At 39.2% G+C, this 17,428-nt stretch overlaps 1 protein-coding gene across 1 annotated transcript; it reads left to right on the forward strand.

Moving 5' to 3' along the window:
- Positions 1–35: 35 nt before the first annotated feature.
- LOC114521280 lies at positions 36–17,171 on the forward strand. Its single transcript, XM_028541652.1, is given in 8 exon segments — positions 36–155; positions 1,392–1,920; positions 2,102–3,795; positions 3,915–4,054; positions 4,153–5,849; positions 5,851–14,280; positions 14,283–16,085; positions 16,487–17,171. Coding segments are annotated over 7 exon segments (14,400 nt in total). The 5' UTR covers positions 36–155; positions 1,392–1,416; the 3' UTR covers positions 16,619–17,171.
- Positions 17,172–17,428: the final 257 nt, after the last annotated feature.

Raw genomic sequence — 17,428 nt, forward strand, 5'->3', positions numbered from 1 at the left:
GTGATTCCAGGAAGAACGGAAGAAGGGAACGCGACTTCCGACGAGGTCGCAGTAAAGGAATCAAGAAACGAAAGTCTGGATATTGTTGGTTTATGTTTATCCTGAATGATACGACGGACTGTCGAACTTTTGGGTTTAGGATTAATTCCAACTGAGTATGTATCAACAATCAAGAAATCTTATAAAACTGTTCTTAAAATTAGTATATGTAATTGAATCATGAATCTCCAGATCTTGTTATTTTTGTACAATATCAAATAGATATGTTCACTGTTCTCTTTTTTCGTACAACGCTTTTTACGAAAGCTATTTAGGTGTAGAAACTACATGAGAGGACACAGTTAAAAACTGATAACACGTTTTCCTTGCCCTGCAAAAAGAAAAATATTCACCGGAAGCGTCGCTTCATAGCATGATAATGCATGATGATACTCTCAGGCAAGTGGCAACCCTGGTAGTAGCACTGCACTGGAGGTGGCAGCTAAAATATGAAAACTAATATTGCTTTTGAATATTATATATAATTTCATTAGTGTCAGTCTTAAACAAAATCATATTCAATAGATCTTATAGCATTTGCCGCATCCTAAATCTGCCAGATCTTAATTAGCAGATCACATGATCAGCCCCTGTATATATATTATTCCATTTAGTGGCCAATGTTTATATGTTTGTGATGTTGCATAGTCCTTACTAGAGAGACTGCCTACTAATATAAACAGTACATAGGAAGGTTAATTGTTTCAATAAACATTAAACAATTAGTGGGATATATAGCTCTCAACATCCTTGTCGTTCTGAAGGTGTGCATTCATTGTTTGGTATACCAAAATGCCATGTTTGTCATTTTGGAGGTACTAATTATAGTTATGGTACATTAAGGTGTGTATATTAAATATATTTACAGTCATGTCAGAAATCCACAAAAAATGTAATGATATCATTGTTGAACATGTTCAAATACAAGCACCATAAATTAAATATTTTCCCTTTTGGAATTAGTTTTGTTTCTCTTCATCATGCAGCAGAAGGATGAAAATATAAAGATTATGAGATCCATGTTAGTCACATCAAAACACAATATATTACTCAGGTTCGAGCAGTAAACTGGTGCCTTTTTTAACCACTTCTCATCAAACATGATTAAGATAAATTTCCTGTTCAGTTGATATTCATTTTTAGAATTTGCTTTCTCCTAACCATACCCCCATGGGTACATCTAATATGTTTTCGGTTATTCACTGTTTGCTGATAGTTAGTCTTAGCTGTCAGGCAGTCAGTGCTGTAGAAAATGTAGAAAAATGATTGACATCCAAAACAATCAACTTTCATCTTATCATCATTGTCTCTTTTTATTAATTTTATAATCTCCTTTTATTTGTGATCACCAGGTAATATTGCTTGTTATGAAATGAAATGAGTGCTAATATTAACGACAACAATTCTCCTGCACAAGAGCAAGAAGATAAAGGATCTCAGAAGAATGATTCACCAGAAGAAAAAGCAGCCCAGAATGATGCAGGTGCAAGGCAGCCAGAGGAAACTCGAAACACCTCATCAAATCAAGGCGAAAACAATCAACACCAAACGAGAAAAGACGAAGATACTTCAAGTCAACAAGAAAGCGATGGTCGGCGTGATATGAAGCATAACGAGACAGTTGATACATCGCCATTGGAGGAACATCAAAAGGAAGATTCGATAGTGAAACACAAAACTGGCTACACTAAGAATGAGCAAGTTAAAGTCGACCAAACCCGCCGTGACAATGATGAGAGGGAAAGTCCTCCTTCAACTACGAATGAAGAGCCTAAGCATGCTGCAGAAAGTAGCAAGCGTCAAGGAGGTGCTAGCATAAGAAACCACCCATCACTTCCGCACAACTTACGATTAAAGCCAAGTGATTCCCACAATATCTCGGTGAGACTGTTTGCTTAAAAATTCCGTTCAATAATATTCTTCAGATTTTGCATCATCTAAATCATCAATTTGTAAGAACGCAACGTGTATACACAAGGTGTTCCTAGAAATTGATGATTTAATTCAGTTCATTTAAGTTTGTAAGACATTTTTCCGTTACTGATGCGGAATTTATTTTTAGGTGGATTTTTATGTGTATGTTCACGGCAATAAACCTGTGGATAAGGTTTACCTTTTGTTTAACAATGGAAGCCATGTATTACTTCATAAGATAGATGATGATAGAAAACTGTGGCATTACCAGTTGTTTTCAAGTGATGACTTAAAGAGAGAGCGCATTGAATACCGGTATCGTGCTGTCATCAAACGTGACTCGCATTTTCCATTAGTCGGGAAATATTTCAGCAAAGATGATTTAAATATAGAAGAACTTGGTAAACGAAAAATTGACTCAAATTTGCATTATGACGTATTTCATTCCCCTCATGACCAACGTTACTATATGGAAAGCGTTGCGCAGTCCATTATATTTTACACGAAATGGCTTCTACCATCACTACACATATCAAATATTTCACGGATCCTCCAGCAAATTGAGAAAATGCGTTTTATGTATTTGGATGGGAAGAATGTGAAAGACTTTATCTCGTGGATAATAAATCACGTTATCCAACTATCAATCAATGATGTACAGCGTTTATATTTATGTGTTCTTCTCGCTCATCTTTGCGATTCTCATCATTTCAGTTTGCCAAACAAAAAAGAAACAAAGGCCGCCTGTGATCGTTTACTTGCGTGTTTTAGTGCTGATGTCAATTCTGTCTTTAAATCTCCTCCAAGTGTCAAGATTTGGGAAAAGCTTGCAATTGAACTGGTTAAACACAGCAGCTGTCCTGGTTGGCTTAATCTTGCTGCAACATTTTACTCTTATTTAGGCGTAGATTACATACTTCAGAAGAGATACTTTTTTTCTACGGCGTATAATTACAGTGCCAGGGAATATCAGAATTTGATGGACTTACTGTTGAGGAATATTGATGTGGATAGCAAAAACTACTCGTACAAACGTTTGTTGAAGGCGTTAATGGAAATGGCGCCAAATAATGACATTGTGGTGAAACTTTACGATCGACCTGATATTGATAAATTCTTCGCAAGCGAAACTGAGAAAAAAGACTTCTTTGTCGAATTTTACCAAAATATACATCATAAAAGTAGTACAAGGAAAGATGTCGGAGCGTCATTGATTGAATTAGTAAAAATTCCTCAGGAGTTACTAAGAAAAATGTATCGCCCAGTTCATTCGTCTATGTTAAACTTCTTGAGATCTGATGATGAAATGGAAGAGCAGCATATTAAAGCTTTCCTCGACCTTATGGTTCTAGATTATTGTTTGCAGAAATCTGATGTGAATGACTTGCTTATTGAAATAGCAAAATCAAAGTTGACTTCCCGACACAATCTACTATTAAATATTCTTAATATGTCATTGTTTGAGGATAATTGGCGTGACACAAGTATGGTAGAAAAGGTTAAGATCTGTTGTACCTGGATTACTACGAAAGTGGTAAATGAAAAGGGAATGAACGATGGAATGGACACAACGACTGCGGTGTATCATGGTATAGACGTGGTGATGCGTTGCTCTCTTAATAAATCCAACAACAAACTTGCTGAAGAAGTTTCAAAGACGCTGATTCACGACATTCTCAGGAATGAGCCAAGTCTTTCTATTCTTAAGGCTTTTGTTAGCATTGAGAAATATTCGACCGTTGTTCAGAATTGCTACAAAGCCAACGTGAAAAATATCTTCAGCCGAGAGCCACGACTAACAAAAAAATCAATCAAGGTGTTGGAGGAGTTTACAAACTCCAGGTAATCACCAGGTTTATCATCCCAGACATTTATCTGTATATTAGAAAGTTACATAGACAACACTAATCGTTTTTAACTTTGTAAAAAATTCACGCAAGAAAAATCACATTTATTTTCAGCTTGGGTCATGAGCTTCTATTTTACGTGCTGGATGTAATAGATATCCCGACTATTCCAAAGAGTAATGTGGTCGATGAAACCGCTTTCAGAAGCGTTTTAGAATGGAGTGATGTTTGGGCAATTTTGTTTAAAACAACTGGTAGGACTAAATTAATTTGTACTTCGTCTAGCAAAGAAGGACTATGTATAAAGATTAGATATAAACAGTGCTCACACGTCACATTTTATTTATTTCAGGATCTTTCGAGCGATATCAGAAGTTTAGAGATGGAAAACTTGTTTGTCAACAGTTGAAGACGTGCATTGAAAAAGGCAATGTATCTATACAATTTCTTCAAGAAATCGAGAGTAACATTGATAAAGTTACAATGCTATGTGCAGGTGAGAGGTTCTGCAAGTCAACCTTCTCTATGGAAGGAAGTAAGGCGGGTATGGTTGCAAGAATTTCTGAATTGAAACAAATCGTACAGGATTGTTCCGAGAAGTTCAAGTTGCTAGGGTCTGTGATGAACTACGGCAGGAAAATATTAGATGATATTCATTCCATTGACGGATTTCAAACGCTTATTAAGGAATTCAATGAGCGAAACTCTAGTTGGCAAACGAAAAAGATTAATGATCTGCAAGATGATGCGTTTTGGGGGCCATTATTTCATCTCATCCAACCTGCGAAGACGCTTCAACCATTAATGAACTCCTTGTCTTTTATGACCATTGCCAAAAAGGGTTTGGAGGAAAGCAGCTTTGATTCGCACGAAAATAAAGCAGCAGCCAGAATTAGAGATTTCTATTCGTTTATAAGATTTCTTACAAACAATGCTATTGAGAAACTTCAAGTACAATGGAATCCAGTGTTGCATGATCCTGGATCTCTCAGTGTGGAAACAATGAAGAAATTACTTGGTACCTTGAAGAATCAAAACAAGCTGGATGAGGAGCTCGAACTGCTAGCAAAATACTTTAAGCGATCCTTCTCTCCTGATGTTAAAATTTACATGGAAGACTACATGAAGTATCCTCGTGTATTGAAGCAAGTGCGACACGTTATTGGCATTTTGGGAATATTTGGATTCGCGGATTCATTAAACGAAACGTCTTCTCTTTCAGATTTCGAAACGACTTTGGTTAATATTAACAAACTCACTTTGACCGCACTACACAAAACAATCCAGGAGGTGACAAACATAGTTTCACCTTTTTCTGGAGAAGTTATAGATCACGTGATTGAGGAGCTCTCAAGATCTAGTGTACTCCTTGATTTCATACAAGAAATTGTTGACGAAGACATTCGTTTTCTTATTGATGCAGTTGAAGAGCATTCGGATCAGTTTGTATCCGAATCATTAGTTTCCGATCTCATCGATGTCCACAGGTTTTTAGCACCTTTGATTAAGACGAAAATGCAAGAGAACTGTAATGCCGAGGACTTTCTGAAAATGTTAAAAACATCATGTCTTGAACATAAAGATATAGCGTTTAAAATTCATCAGAGCAGCACGAATGTGAACAGTCTTCGTGGGTTGTATACGAGTATCGCGAACCGTGGTGAAATTACTAAGGAAATTATCGGTAATTGCCTCAGGAGAGGACTCTATCATGTCTCGATAAAAGAAGGTAAATGTGAAGCAACAATGAGTTACGAGAGTGAAGGCAAATCAGTTCCCAGCAATTATATTCTGCCAGATCTGCACGACCTTCGGAGCCGTGCCCATCTTATTGTTAGCTCTCACAAGAACTCTTTCAAGTTTCCTTCCAGCGATTCAAAAGTCAGTAGCGTGGATATTGATTTTGAAGAATTTATAAATCAAATTAATCTCTTGACGGAAATATTTACCCTGCTCTCAAAGTTGCGATCATCGGGATATGTTAAGTATCGCGATTTCGAGACGGAGATGAAAAGCACCGAGGATCTTCGAAACTATCGAGACGGTTTCCAGCGTTGATCTGGAAAAATGGGAGAATAGTTTAGCAAAATGGCGTGAAAAATGCTATTTACTCAATTACTACAGTTCTGATCAACTCTGCATTCTTTACGATTTCCTCATGAACAGATCCAACGTTAACTGCGATGAAGCACTTTCCTTAATTCATTTCGTGAACAAAAAAATCACTAAATCACAATTGGAACAACGCAGAGAGAAACCAAAGACGTTGGGGGAGTCTCATTCAGACGACGATCCTTCCTTATTTCTATCGACTATTTGCCAAGCTTTAGAAGATATCCAAATCAATTCGGAACATATCAGATGGATACCTGGGAATGATGAAACCCAGTCGTATGTTCGACTCCAGGCCACGGTTACTCCAGGGGAAATTTTTGTCGCCAGTTTGGAGCCACACAGTCCATTGACAGCCAACGTCGTGCTCACATTATATGAAAATACTTCAAATGCGTTCCCAGAACCGCATCAAATCGTTTTCTGCCGTCCCGACACGTCATGGGAAGAAATCCATCTTTTACTTCGAAGATGCTTTACTCTGTCACAATACCTCAATCACCACAGTTTGTTCTGTATCGCGAACGTTGAATTACTACCAAATGAATTGCAGTTCAAGCTTGTTAATGAAATCAAAGAAAAGCAGAATTTTTGCCAAAGCTCAAAGGATACAAAATCTAATGTTAAGTATCAACTTGCCTTGATTTGCCGCGGTGGTGCCCACCATCACATCGTGGAACAGTTTTCCGAATGTTCCCACCACATTGCTGGAATGAGTGATCATATTCTTTCTCGTCGTCTCAAATCTGGTTGGCCCAATGTCAAAATGATCACGTCCACACTTCCAGGTCTTGGCAAAACAGAACACATTAAACGGGAAGTCCAGGAAATGGACAAGAACATCGTTACCTTTTCCATCAGCGGCCCGTTTGAACCAACTCAACTCATACAACGTTTAAAAGAACTCAATCTTAAGGACTATAATTGTTTACACCTTAACATTGGCGAAGTAAGTGATCCGTTGCTATTGGATACGTTCCTATTTCAACTGGTTGTGACTGAAATGGTTTCAGCGGGAATGCAATTTTATCACATCCCGACAATTCCTGTCTACATTGAAATAGCAAATACACTAAAGGATCGCCTGAGGGAGTCGTTGGTCATTTCAAAGTTTTTCACTCGGATTCACTTGGATTGGCAGAAATACAAGGATCTTTTGGTCAGTTCTGAAATTACAAGTAACGTCCAAGTTGTTTGCCAGTATTTGGATATCTACGATCGGGGATGCATCGAAAAGGAAGAAGTTCATTTCAGTGGACCAGATAAACCAAAGCCATTGCCAGCACGTCGTTGTCAAGAACTGTTAGCCAAACATTTTTCGTCCAGTGTGGATGTCACGTTCACTGTATTGAACACTTTTCTCGGAGTCTTTGCGGACCAGTTGTTGAAGTTTTCCAAGAGTGCGTATTTCAAGATCGCAAATCTGAAATCTGTGTTAGGAGAAGGAGCTAAAGGTGTGCGCGCAAATCTTTTTGTCGCTCTTCTAGAAGTATCAAAACAGTTTGCATCGCGTGCCATAACAACGAACCGTTCGTATAATGTACAAAAACTCTCCCATGAACAATCTCTGAAAGTTTTGGACAAGGCAGTGCCTTTCTCTGCCACATCTTCGCATGATATGGTGAAACGAGTGGAAGGAATGATACAATGGCAAGACGACAATCATTTGTTGGTCGTGTTCCATGCCCAGAACTCGCAATCAATAACTGCTGTTTATCGGAACAAATCTCTCGTTCCCTCGAGTGTTAGAGAACTACTCAACAGCCAAAAAGTAGGAGAAAACAAGGAACTTGACGACTTTAAGCTATTATCTCAAGAACAACTGCAAGAAAAGTTGGAAAAAATAGCATCCACTAAGCTGCTAGTCAACCAAGACAACCTGTTTGCAACATACGCATTAACTCCAGATAATATGCTGAAGATGATATTGATCGTATTACGAGTCCGTGCAAATGTACCCGTTATCATCATGGGGGAGACGGGTTGTGGAAAGACCAGTCTTGTTCGTTACCTAGCAAACACATGCGGGGTGCAGTTCTTTGCATTTAATTTTCACGCTGGAATTTCTGAATCCGAGATCATCTCGTTTATAAGGAAAAAAGAAAGCTCAGCTAGGGATAAAGGTGGTCAAACGTGGATTTTTCTTGATGAAATAAACACCTGTGATCATCTTGGATTGATCGCTGATATCATGTGTCATCATTCTCTACTGGGACGACCTTTGTCCAAAAACCTGGTCTTCCTTGCAGCTTGTAACCCGTACAAGTTACGTCCTGAAGAACATATTACGACAGCTGGCCTTGAAGGCAAAAATGTGACTGATGAATTCTCTGGGCTTGTGTATCGTGTTCACCCACTACCTGAGGCTATGATAGATTATGTTTGGGATTATGGTTCCTTATCCCCGAAAGACGAACACGACTATATTGAGAGAATGGTGAGTGTTTTGCCGAACAAACGATATGAAGGTATGTTGGTTGATTTGCTCGCTACATCGCAAAAGTTGATCCGCGAGGCAGAGAAGAATAACTTTTGTGTCAGCTTGCGTGATGTACACCGTTGCATTCTTTTGATCAGTTGGTTCGAGGAAATGCAAGAAAAACGGAACAAAATAAGTAATTCAATGGAAGTTAACAGCAAGCCATTCACGACGGCTCACCACCTTAGAAAATACTTTATAATGTCAGAACGGTACAATAAGAAACCGATGATTAAGAGCATCGTCCTTGCCCTTGCTCATTGCTACCTGTCCAGACTACCAACTGCTGAGTTGCGGGAAAACTATCGGGATCACATGATAAAGTTGTTCTCTAAAAGTGGAGTCGTGATGAATAAAAGTAATGAAAACATCGATAGTTTCTCCGCCATTGTACGTATAGAAGAAGAAGATTATTTGGATCGCATGGAACTTCCATCGGGCACAGCAAGAAATGCGGCTCTTCGTGAGAATGTTTTTGTTATGCTGGTTAGCATTCTGAACCACATTCCCGTTTTCGTTGTTGGAAAACCTGGCTGCAGCAAATCTTTATCAATTCAGTTAATCCGAAGCAATCTGCGCGGACGTGATTCTCGAGATCCTCTGTTCAGAGAGTTGCCACAACTTTACGTCGTCTCATATCAGGGTTCAGAATCATCCACCTCCGAAGGAATCATCAAAGTCTTCGAAAAAGCACGAAAATATAAATCCCACAACCGAGATGGAAACGTTTTGCCGGTTGTCTTGCTAGACGAAGTTGGATTGGCTGAAAATTCGAAGTACAATCCTCTCAAAGTCCTACACAGCTTGCTTGAACCCGGGGAAGGAAAAATGCCTGACATTGCAGTCGTGGGTATTTCAAATTGGTCGTTAGATGCTGCTAAGATGAACAGAGCGATTCACCTCTCAAGGCCAGAACCAACAGTGGACGATTTATACGAGACTGGATATTCACTTCATTGGGCTGATGGTGGATGTGATACTCAATGCCTCAGCAAGAAAGAGTTAAAGTGCTTAGCTGAAGCCTATGTTGAATATCAGGCGAAGCAGATTCACGCTAATTTCCATGGTCTTCGAGATTATTATTCCCTTATTAAGAGTTTGACTGGCCGTAGCTCCTCTCAGCAAGTCAATGTTGCATTACAGCGTAATTTTGGCGGACTTCGTGGTGGAGTAAACGATGTTTTAAAGCTTTTCCTCGACAAGTTAAAGACGTTAATGACAACGAATGGTGAAGACATAATTCCAGTAACGAAATTGATTGAAGAGAATCTTACCGATCCCCATGCACGTCACCTTATGCTCATAACAAGCGGAGATTCAGCCATTGGTATTTTGAAGCAAAGCTTAGCTCAGTTGGAGAGGGAGACTATCACAATCTATGGTAGTCGTTTCGAAGAAGACCTCTCCGAAGAATATAACTACAGAATCCTCAGTCGTATCATTCTTTGCATGGAGCGTGATTGTATCTTGATTCTAAGAGATCTTGAAAGCATTTACGGAAGTCTGTATGATATGTTAAACCAAAATTACGCCGTGGTTGGTAACAGGAAAAATTGCCGCGTGGCCCTTGGGGCATATAGCAACCCTATGTGTCAAGTAAACGACGGTTTTCGGTGTATCGTTCTCGTTGATCAACACAAAGTAGATTTTTCGGATCCACCATTCCTCAACAGGTTCGAGAAACAGCTCTTGGGTTTCTCCGACGTTCTAACCGTCGACCAAAAGAAAATTATCACCGATCTTGATAACTGGATTAAAGATATTTCCACTGTGGAAGCTTTGGAATCACAGTTCTATGAATCAGATATGTTTATTGGTTTTCACGAAGACACTCTCCCATCGCTTGTCTTACTACACGGAAGCGACACAGATAGCTCGCCCGACGAGATTTTAAAGAGATGTAAAGATGATTTAATGTGGATTGCTTCTCCCGACGGCGTGCTTCGGACTGAGAGATGCGAACTTCTAAAAAAAGATTCAAAAGAAGTACAGGATTTAAGAGATGAGTATTTTAAGAAGCCAGTACACCAAGGCTTGGCTGCTTTAATGGAGCACATTATGGTAACCAACAATCAGGATTCATCTTTCTTTGCTAGTGATGAAATTGGCTCTAAAACTGTCGTCGTGACATTTTCCAACATTCACACCGATATTGGTCAGTGTTTAGGCGATAGTGTGCAAAGTCAGGTGGAACGGCTGAGTGCGTACAAGTCGGAAAAGCAGTTAGCTTTGAGAATTGATGAATTTTGGAATCACCCAGAAAGGCAGTTGTTAGTTTTGCAATGTAAGCCAGAGCTCGATGGCGCACATTTACTGCACGCCCGTTCAATCATCGAAGAAAAGCGAAATTCATACAAGCGGTGTTCATCAGAAAATAGTACACAAAGTCCCAAGCATGTTTGTATTGTAGTGCATCTTCAACGTGGTGAAGACACAAATAACATTCCCTGGCAATTCAGTTTCCTGTGCGGTTGGAAACAAGTATTCCTTGACGTTCTTGAATCCCCTCGAGTACCACTGAATGAATTACTTGGAAACAGTATTCAGAAACTGACATCTGATATTTGGCCTATTCGTAAGATTGTGCAAAATGATCTTTTATGGTGCTTCTCCCGCATCAAGTACACTCGTTGCCAACGGCCTCTCGATAGTGTTTTACACATTGCCAAAAGTCTTTTCAGTTCCGATGAAGTGTACAATGTCATTGAGCAACTTATCTTGAAGTCGATTGATTTTAATGTCTTTGAAGAAGCTTGTGGTGGTCGTTTCGGAGAAAGTTGGCAAGTAAAAGTTGCTTCTGACCGACAATCATTAATTAATTCATCCACTCTTTACTGTGCAATGGAACAATTCGTCTCTCGTTTGGTCCAAATTCCTCTCGCAAAGATTGTTTACTTCTTAGAAAAGGAGAATGCTTGGCCACCTCATCTAGCCAATGATAAAAATCTATCTAAATTTGAACACATTTGGTGTAAACACGTTTTGAATGAAGCCATCGTAAGGATTTCAGAAATTCCAGAGCCACGTGGAGCTGAATCATATGTTCTGGAAAGCCCAAGGCTTGATCTTTGCTTACCTTTCAGTCAAATAACTATCAGAAAAGTTGACAGCATCAAGAAGTTGTTTTTAGAAGAGTATGCAACACTCGTAGGCAACGAAGATAATTTGAATGAGAGTGGTCAATTAATGGAGACCATCCGAATGGAACAGTTAAAGCGGTTTTCTGAGATTATATCAAACTTGGCTCCAGAAATTCATAACTTTACCTCCATCAGTTGCAATTCGTATATGGAAGATCTATTTGATTTGTTGACTGCTGACTTCTGTCTTGAATTGGATCGTTCTCGTAGAGTATCTGTAGCACAAGCGGTTTTTGTATCCGAGATTAAACAGAACCTTCCAACGAACGACATGCTTGAGTTTTTTACACTGCTTCATTCGTTTGCATGGATTCATCGGGAAGAGATTTTCGCCATACTGAGAATGATTGATTGTTGTCAGTCTTTCATACGGCTTGATGTTCTTTCAAATGTAATTGATAACACCAGTTTAGAAGAAGTTGTTTTTGTGAAAACTGAACAAGAGAATATAAGCGATGCATTTGGGAATAAGCAGGTTGTTGGGTCTATGACACATTACAACAAGAAAGAAAGCGGCCATTACACGTACGATGAACAGGAGACAAACAAAATAGACGAGAAACACGAGAACTCCCTAGAAAGTGATATAAATCATGTGACCTATTACGAGACGGATGAAGCTAGCGAAGCTACCCTTACCAATATGGCCGCTGATGTGTTGGAATTTGAAGAGTCGTTGCAAAGTGCTCAAGTGAAAGACGATGACGTGAAAGACGATGACGTGAAAGACGATGACGTGAAAGACGATGACGTGAAAGACGATGACGGGAAAGACGATGACGTCATTTCTGATGGAGATTTGAACGAACCTGCAGAAATCTTTAGGGACATCTTAACCACGGTATATTGTGAAGAAATGTTTCCAACACGAGAAACTGTCGAGAAGAATAATGGCGGCCTTGACCAATGGATGCGAAATGCAATGTTGCTGATTTCTTTAGCGTCTAAGATCAGCAGCTGTTCTCCTGCCTTTTTTTACCTACGTCTGTGTATTGATTTTTCACGAATTATCCTTACTCCTGCCACTTTAATAACAAGGATTCCTTCATTGTTTACTTTGGGGAATATTGGTATTGCTCTGAAACCCGAATACCTAAATCATGATGAATCGTTTGAAAAGATAACTGATCAACTGATTACACCTTTGGAACAGGAAATGGGAGATAAACTGGTTGCACAAGAAGCTCTACATGAGTTCTCCGCCTTGTTTTATGGTCGTTGTCTTGAAACAAATGTTGATAACCCTTGTGCTGGTCTAATAGTGGAACGCGTGCTATCATTGAAACGACCGGAGTTGGTAATAACTATGCGTCTGGTTGTCCTGCGACTACTTACGGCAGAGGAAGAATATAGCCCTGGAATATTTGTCAACATCATCATCAATCCGAGTGTCATTAAGACTTGTTCTTGTCTTCAGATTATTGACGAAGTATTCAAGGATAGGTTTTCAAGTGGTTTCATGCATAATGACTCATATCCTGCTGTAATGATCTGCGATACAATTCAAACTTTGTTGCATTTTGAAGAGCGGTACAGCATCGAGGACATCAACAGCTCCGATTGCGAACTTCTCATGCTCACTAAATCTGCAACAACACTGTTGGCGGAATGCGGGGAGGATAGTTGTGGTCTAACTGTGCTCTCATCAGTCGCATTTCTTCGAAAATTCTTCACAATGTTAGCACTATTTATTGCTAAAAATCCCAATGCTCTTCAAGACGATAGCGCTCATGTCGTAACAGAAGTCAACTTGCTGTTAAATAATTCAATATCATCGCTCAAGCTATTCTTTCTCAAACAACTTTCAACGCATGCAAATCTATTTGATGTGCAGAAATGGTTTGCTGGAAATAAACATATTCCCACAATGGAGCCGAAACTCTGGTGCAACAAAGAATGTTCGTACAAAGCTGTGTTTTCATCTGTGCTAAAATACCCAGAGTATAATGAAGCAGAGGAAGCGTACAGGGAACTGGTTTCTAATGAAGCGCCTATGCAGAATTTTTTGACAGAATGCCAAAGCTCTCCTAAACATGCTTACGTCCTTCTCGGAGTCCTTGTTAACATGGTTTACTTGAAACGAGCTGTACGAAAGCTTTCTGATAAAGAAGAACAAGTAGTTAATTGGTTTGTAGGAAAACTTACACCCTTTCCGCTGTTATATCAACAACTTTTGTTGAATGTTCTAGGACGTCGTGATTTCCGGTGCTCGCAACTGCAACTGTCACCTGAATCATCAGTGGATGACGTAGAAATGGCCTTATTAATTCTTCACATCGCCTGCGTTGTTACAACAAGTGCTTTAAATGAACGTTTACCAATGTATCGATACTTCACGAACCCTCTCGAATCTGATAATCCTTATGTTCTAGCTCATGGAAATGAGTTGCATTCCGTGTTTGAACTCTTACCATCGATTAAGGGATTATTTCCCGTCACATGTACGTGTGGTTTAAGAGTGGCTTTGAAAGATGTCGTCGTTGACCAAATATGTCCACATTGTAATCAAGACTTGAGAACACCTCAGCAACACCCCAGCAACACCTCTCCGACTGACAAAGTGCAAAAACCAAGCAAGAGGGATAGAAATGAATGGGATGCCTGTCCAAAACACATGAACCCAGCCGCCTATCGTGCATTACGCATCATTGTCTACTCATCCTACTACGCCGGCAACGCTTTTTCGGAACGTCTGAAGACGCCAAACTGTCCGCTGTCTTGCGTGCGCTATGCGGAGACGATACTCAATGTTTAAACCCTGGCCATTTGTGTTTTGAAACTGTTAAATCTGATATGTCACATCTGATGACCATTCTTTGTTGCAAGAAGGAGGTTGCTATCAGAATCATGCATATGGTGGTTGACAGATGTTCAAATCTTATAAGAAGAGGCGACGCATCAACCAATAGAATGTGTCAACAATGGGAAACAACATTTACTAAGCTCACGAAACCAGTTTTTCTAAACGCGCGTGCATCTTCCAAAGAATTAAAACAAATGAAAAAGCTACAGTATGGGGAAGTTGATTCAAATCATTTTACCATTGAAGACCGTATTCTAGAACTGGACGATTACCCTTCCGAGTCAGAGGAACAAAATCAGCGACTAAAGAGACTGTATCGCCTTACGAAACAACCAAGCTTTGAAGATTTTCGTTCAGCGTTCCTACATGCTCCAAAAGCACTTCAAAGAAAACACGGTTTCTTGGCCTTCTTCTTTGCAACGTATGAGAAACTTCCGATGATCGGTCACTTGTATCACTTATTGCAATGGTGTCGGCTCGTAACCTCAGCATTAACCCATCGCATTAGCAGAAAAGAAGCACAATCGAAATCCATTGCTGATTTCATTAGCGGTCAACTTCTAGAGATACATCGAAGTCAACAAGAGATTGGCATTTTAAAGGAATCGTTCACAGGTTTCAAGAAAGCGTGGAACGAAATGCGACAGCTTGTAAATGAAGAGCTCTTGGGTGAAAAAGTAGACGAGATGCCGAGACTAAGAGAGTATGATTGTGTGGCTTACTGTTTGACAGAAAGTGATTATGGTATCTACCTGCTGACAGCTATTAGAATTCTCGTTTCCTCTCAGAATTTTATTCTGGATGAGATAAACTCCCTTTCGTCCTCGCATAAATATCCAGCTCTGAGTTTTCTTGAAAGGTACAATGGAAGTTGTATTATGGCGACCCCTATTCAAGATGTTAAAGAAAATGAAATAATAAGTTTCCAATGGTCAGATGATTTTTTTATGTACGCGCACAACAGTCCTGTGTATGGCGAGGGCGAGAGTGTCAAGTATGATTTTGAGCGCATGGAAATATCAATTTCTACTAAAGTCGCGCTGGGAAAACGTTTCTTGACAGGAACACTGAACAAGTTTATATTCGCCAAAGAACTGTTTCATTCCTGTGGCCCTATACTGGACGAGATTCGTTCACTCGTAACGCAGAGCTCAAGCTTGCCGGACGAGGTACGTAATGGTTTGTCCTATCTAAAAGAACAGACGATCAAGGCCCAAGTTCTCCTACAACATATGGAAGTGCTCATCTTCGTTCTTAAGCCCAAACTGGCAGAATTGGATGTGGATTTAACCTTGGAAGAACTCGTTGAAAAACGGTTACCAATGCTACCAAGTCCTTTTCCGGTCATACTTCTACCACAACCTAGAAGTTCCATCAAGATCAAACACATTGCAGCACTTTACGAAGCTCTTGAGGATATGTTGGCTGACGGTGCTATAGAAGGACTTGCTAAAAGATTTAGTATGACATTACCAACCGACATCAAACAGAAATTAAACACAATTCTGGACGAAAAAACTGGGCAAATGAAACCGCCTAATTTTTTGAGAGCTCTTCGTCGCTTTGTGTTCCGTTATCTCTCGTCTGAAACAGAAAGATACTGGCCTGGAGAGACAACTGCATTACAATCCTGGTTGAAAGAACCTTCTCTGTGGTCCCCATTCCAACAACCAAACTTGGATATAATCCCGAAAGAAATTACTCTTGAATATGTCTACTCGATTGTAAAATATCTTGAAGAAATAGAGATGGTAAGAATCTGTTTTGACATGTTAAAATAGTATATCCCCCCTGCATACAAAGTGTACATGATCTGGTTATGGTAATTTGAACGCCTGAAGACTATGAACCGTTTGTACAGCACATTCATGTGTGAAGTGATTATTCACTCTGTTTTTACAATATCTAACCCATGCGTTTGGGGTAGCCTTAGCGAAAAAAACTATTCATTTATGTATATGTTAGGAAATTCTCACAAGAGCCACTGACACTGCGAAGCAAACCATGCCAGCCTACATATCAAACTAATTTTTTCTCACATGCATATTCATTCTTTTAGCGCTCATATATAATATAATCGTGAGTGGGCGGTTGTTGCCTGCGGATCTTTTTTTATTTACCTAGTTAATATCGTCAAATTTTCATTATACAGAAGAGGAAAGGCGATAATAGAAGATTACAAGTAGGAAAACCTCCCGGACAGACTAAAATAGTCAGCCAACATGGTCGCACCCGAAACACGAAGGCGAAACGACAGAGAAATCTAGGGAAATCTTTAGCTTGATTTATTTTAAGCTCTTAGTTAAAGCAATGCCTTCACGTGATTTAAAATAATAACATATCATTGGAATTATTAAAACTTCGCATAATTATATGAAAAAACTATTCTGATAAGGAATTGGTAATTGAAGAATTTTGATAAGAATTGGGAGACGTGTTCATAATTATGTAATATTGGTGTTTATTGTCAGTTTAATATTGCTTTAATACAATGGTCACTAGTTTAATTTCAGCAGGAAACTCCAAAAATCTGCAATATACTGTTAAAATATTGCATATGAGAGCAGTATTTGGCGGCGTTACTAGTTTATATATAAATCATGTAATTGAAGTGCCTCAGCTGACATTGCTTAAATCGTAAGCCGCGATTTGCATTTCAATTGTCCATTTATTTCGAGAAATTGTATAACGTTCTCCTGAATTATATTAGGTTGTCTTTATCTAGACAAGTTATTGACGTTTTTGCTATCTATTCTTATTAAAATTACGCACTAGAGGCAGTCAGGGGAATGATGTTTAATTAAAACTCATAAAAATATCCTAATAGGAGTAATGCGTGTGGAACTGTGGGATGCTCCTGAAGAACTTGCGCGAATCAAGCAAATGTTTGCCAATCACACGCTAAAATACTCAATTTTCAATTAGAGTTTCCATGGTTTATATAACGCAAAAACTGTTGAAAGCCTTTTTCAGGAAATTGCAAGTGAATAGTGTATTTCATCTTTAGTTAATAATGTTGCCTTGCAATGGTATAAAATCGATACTCTTATCTTCAATGTTTAGAACGAAATTAATTGATTGGTTTCATGAAGAA

This window comes from Dendronephthya gigantea, unplaced genomic scaffold (assembly GCF_004324835.1).
Source record: "Dendronephthya gigantea isolate DGI-Jeju-01 unplaced genomic scaffold, DenGig_1.0 000020F, whole genome shotgun sequence".
Classification (NCBI taxonomy): Eukaryota; Metazoa; Cnidaria; class Anthozoa; order Malacalcyonacea; family Nephtheidae; genus Dendronephthya; species Dendronephthya gigantea.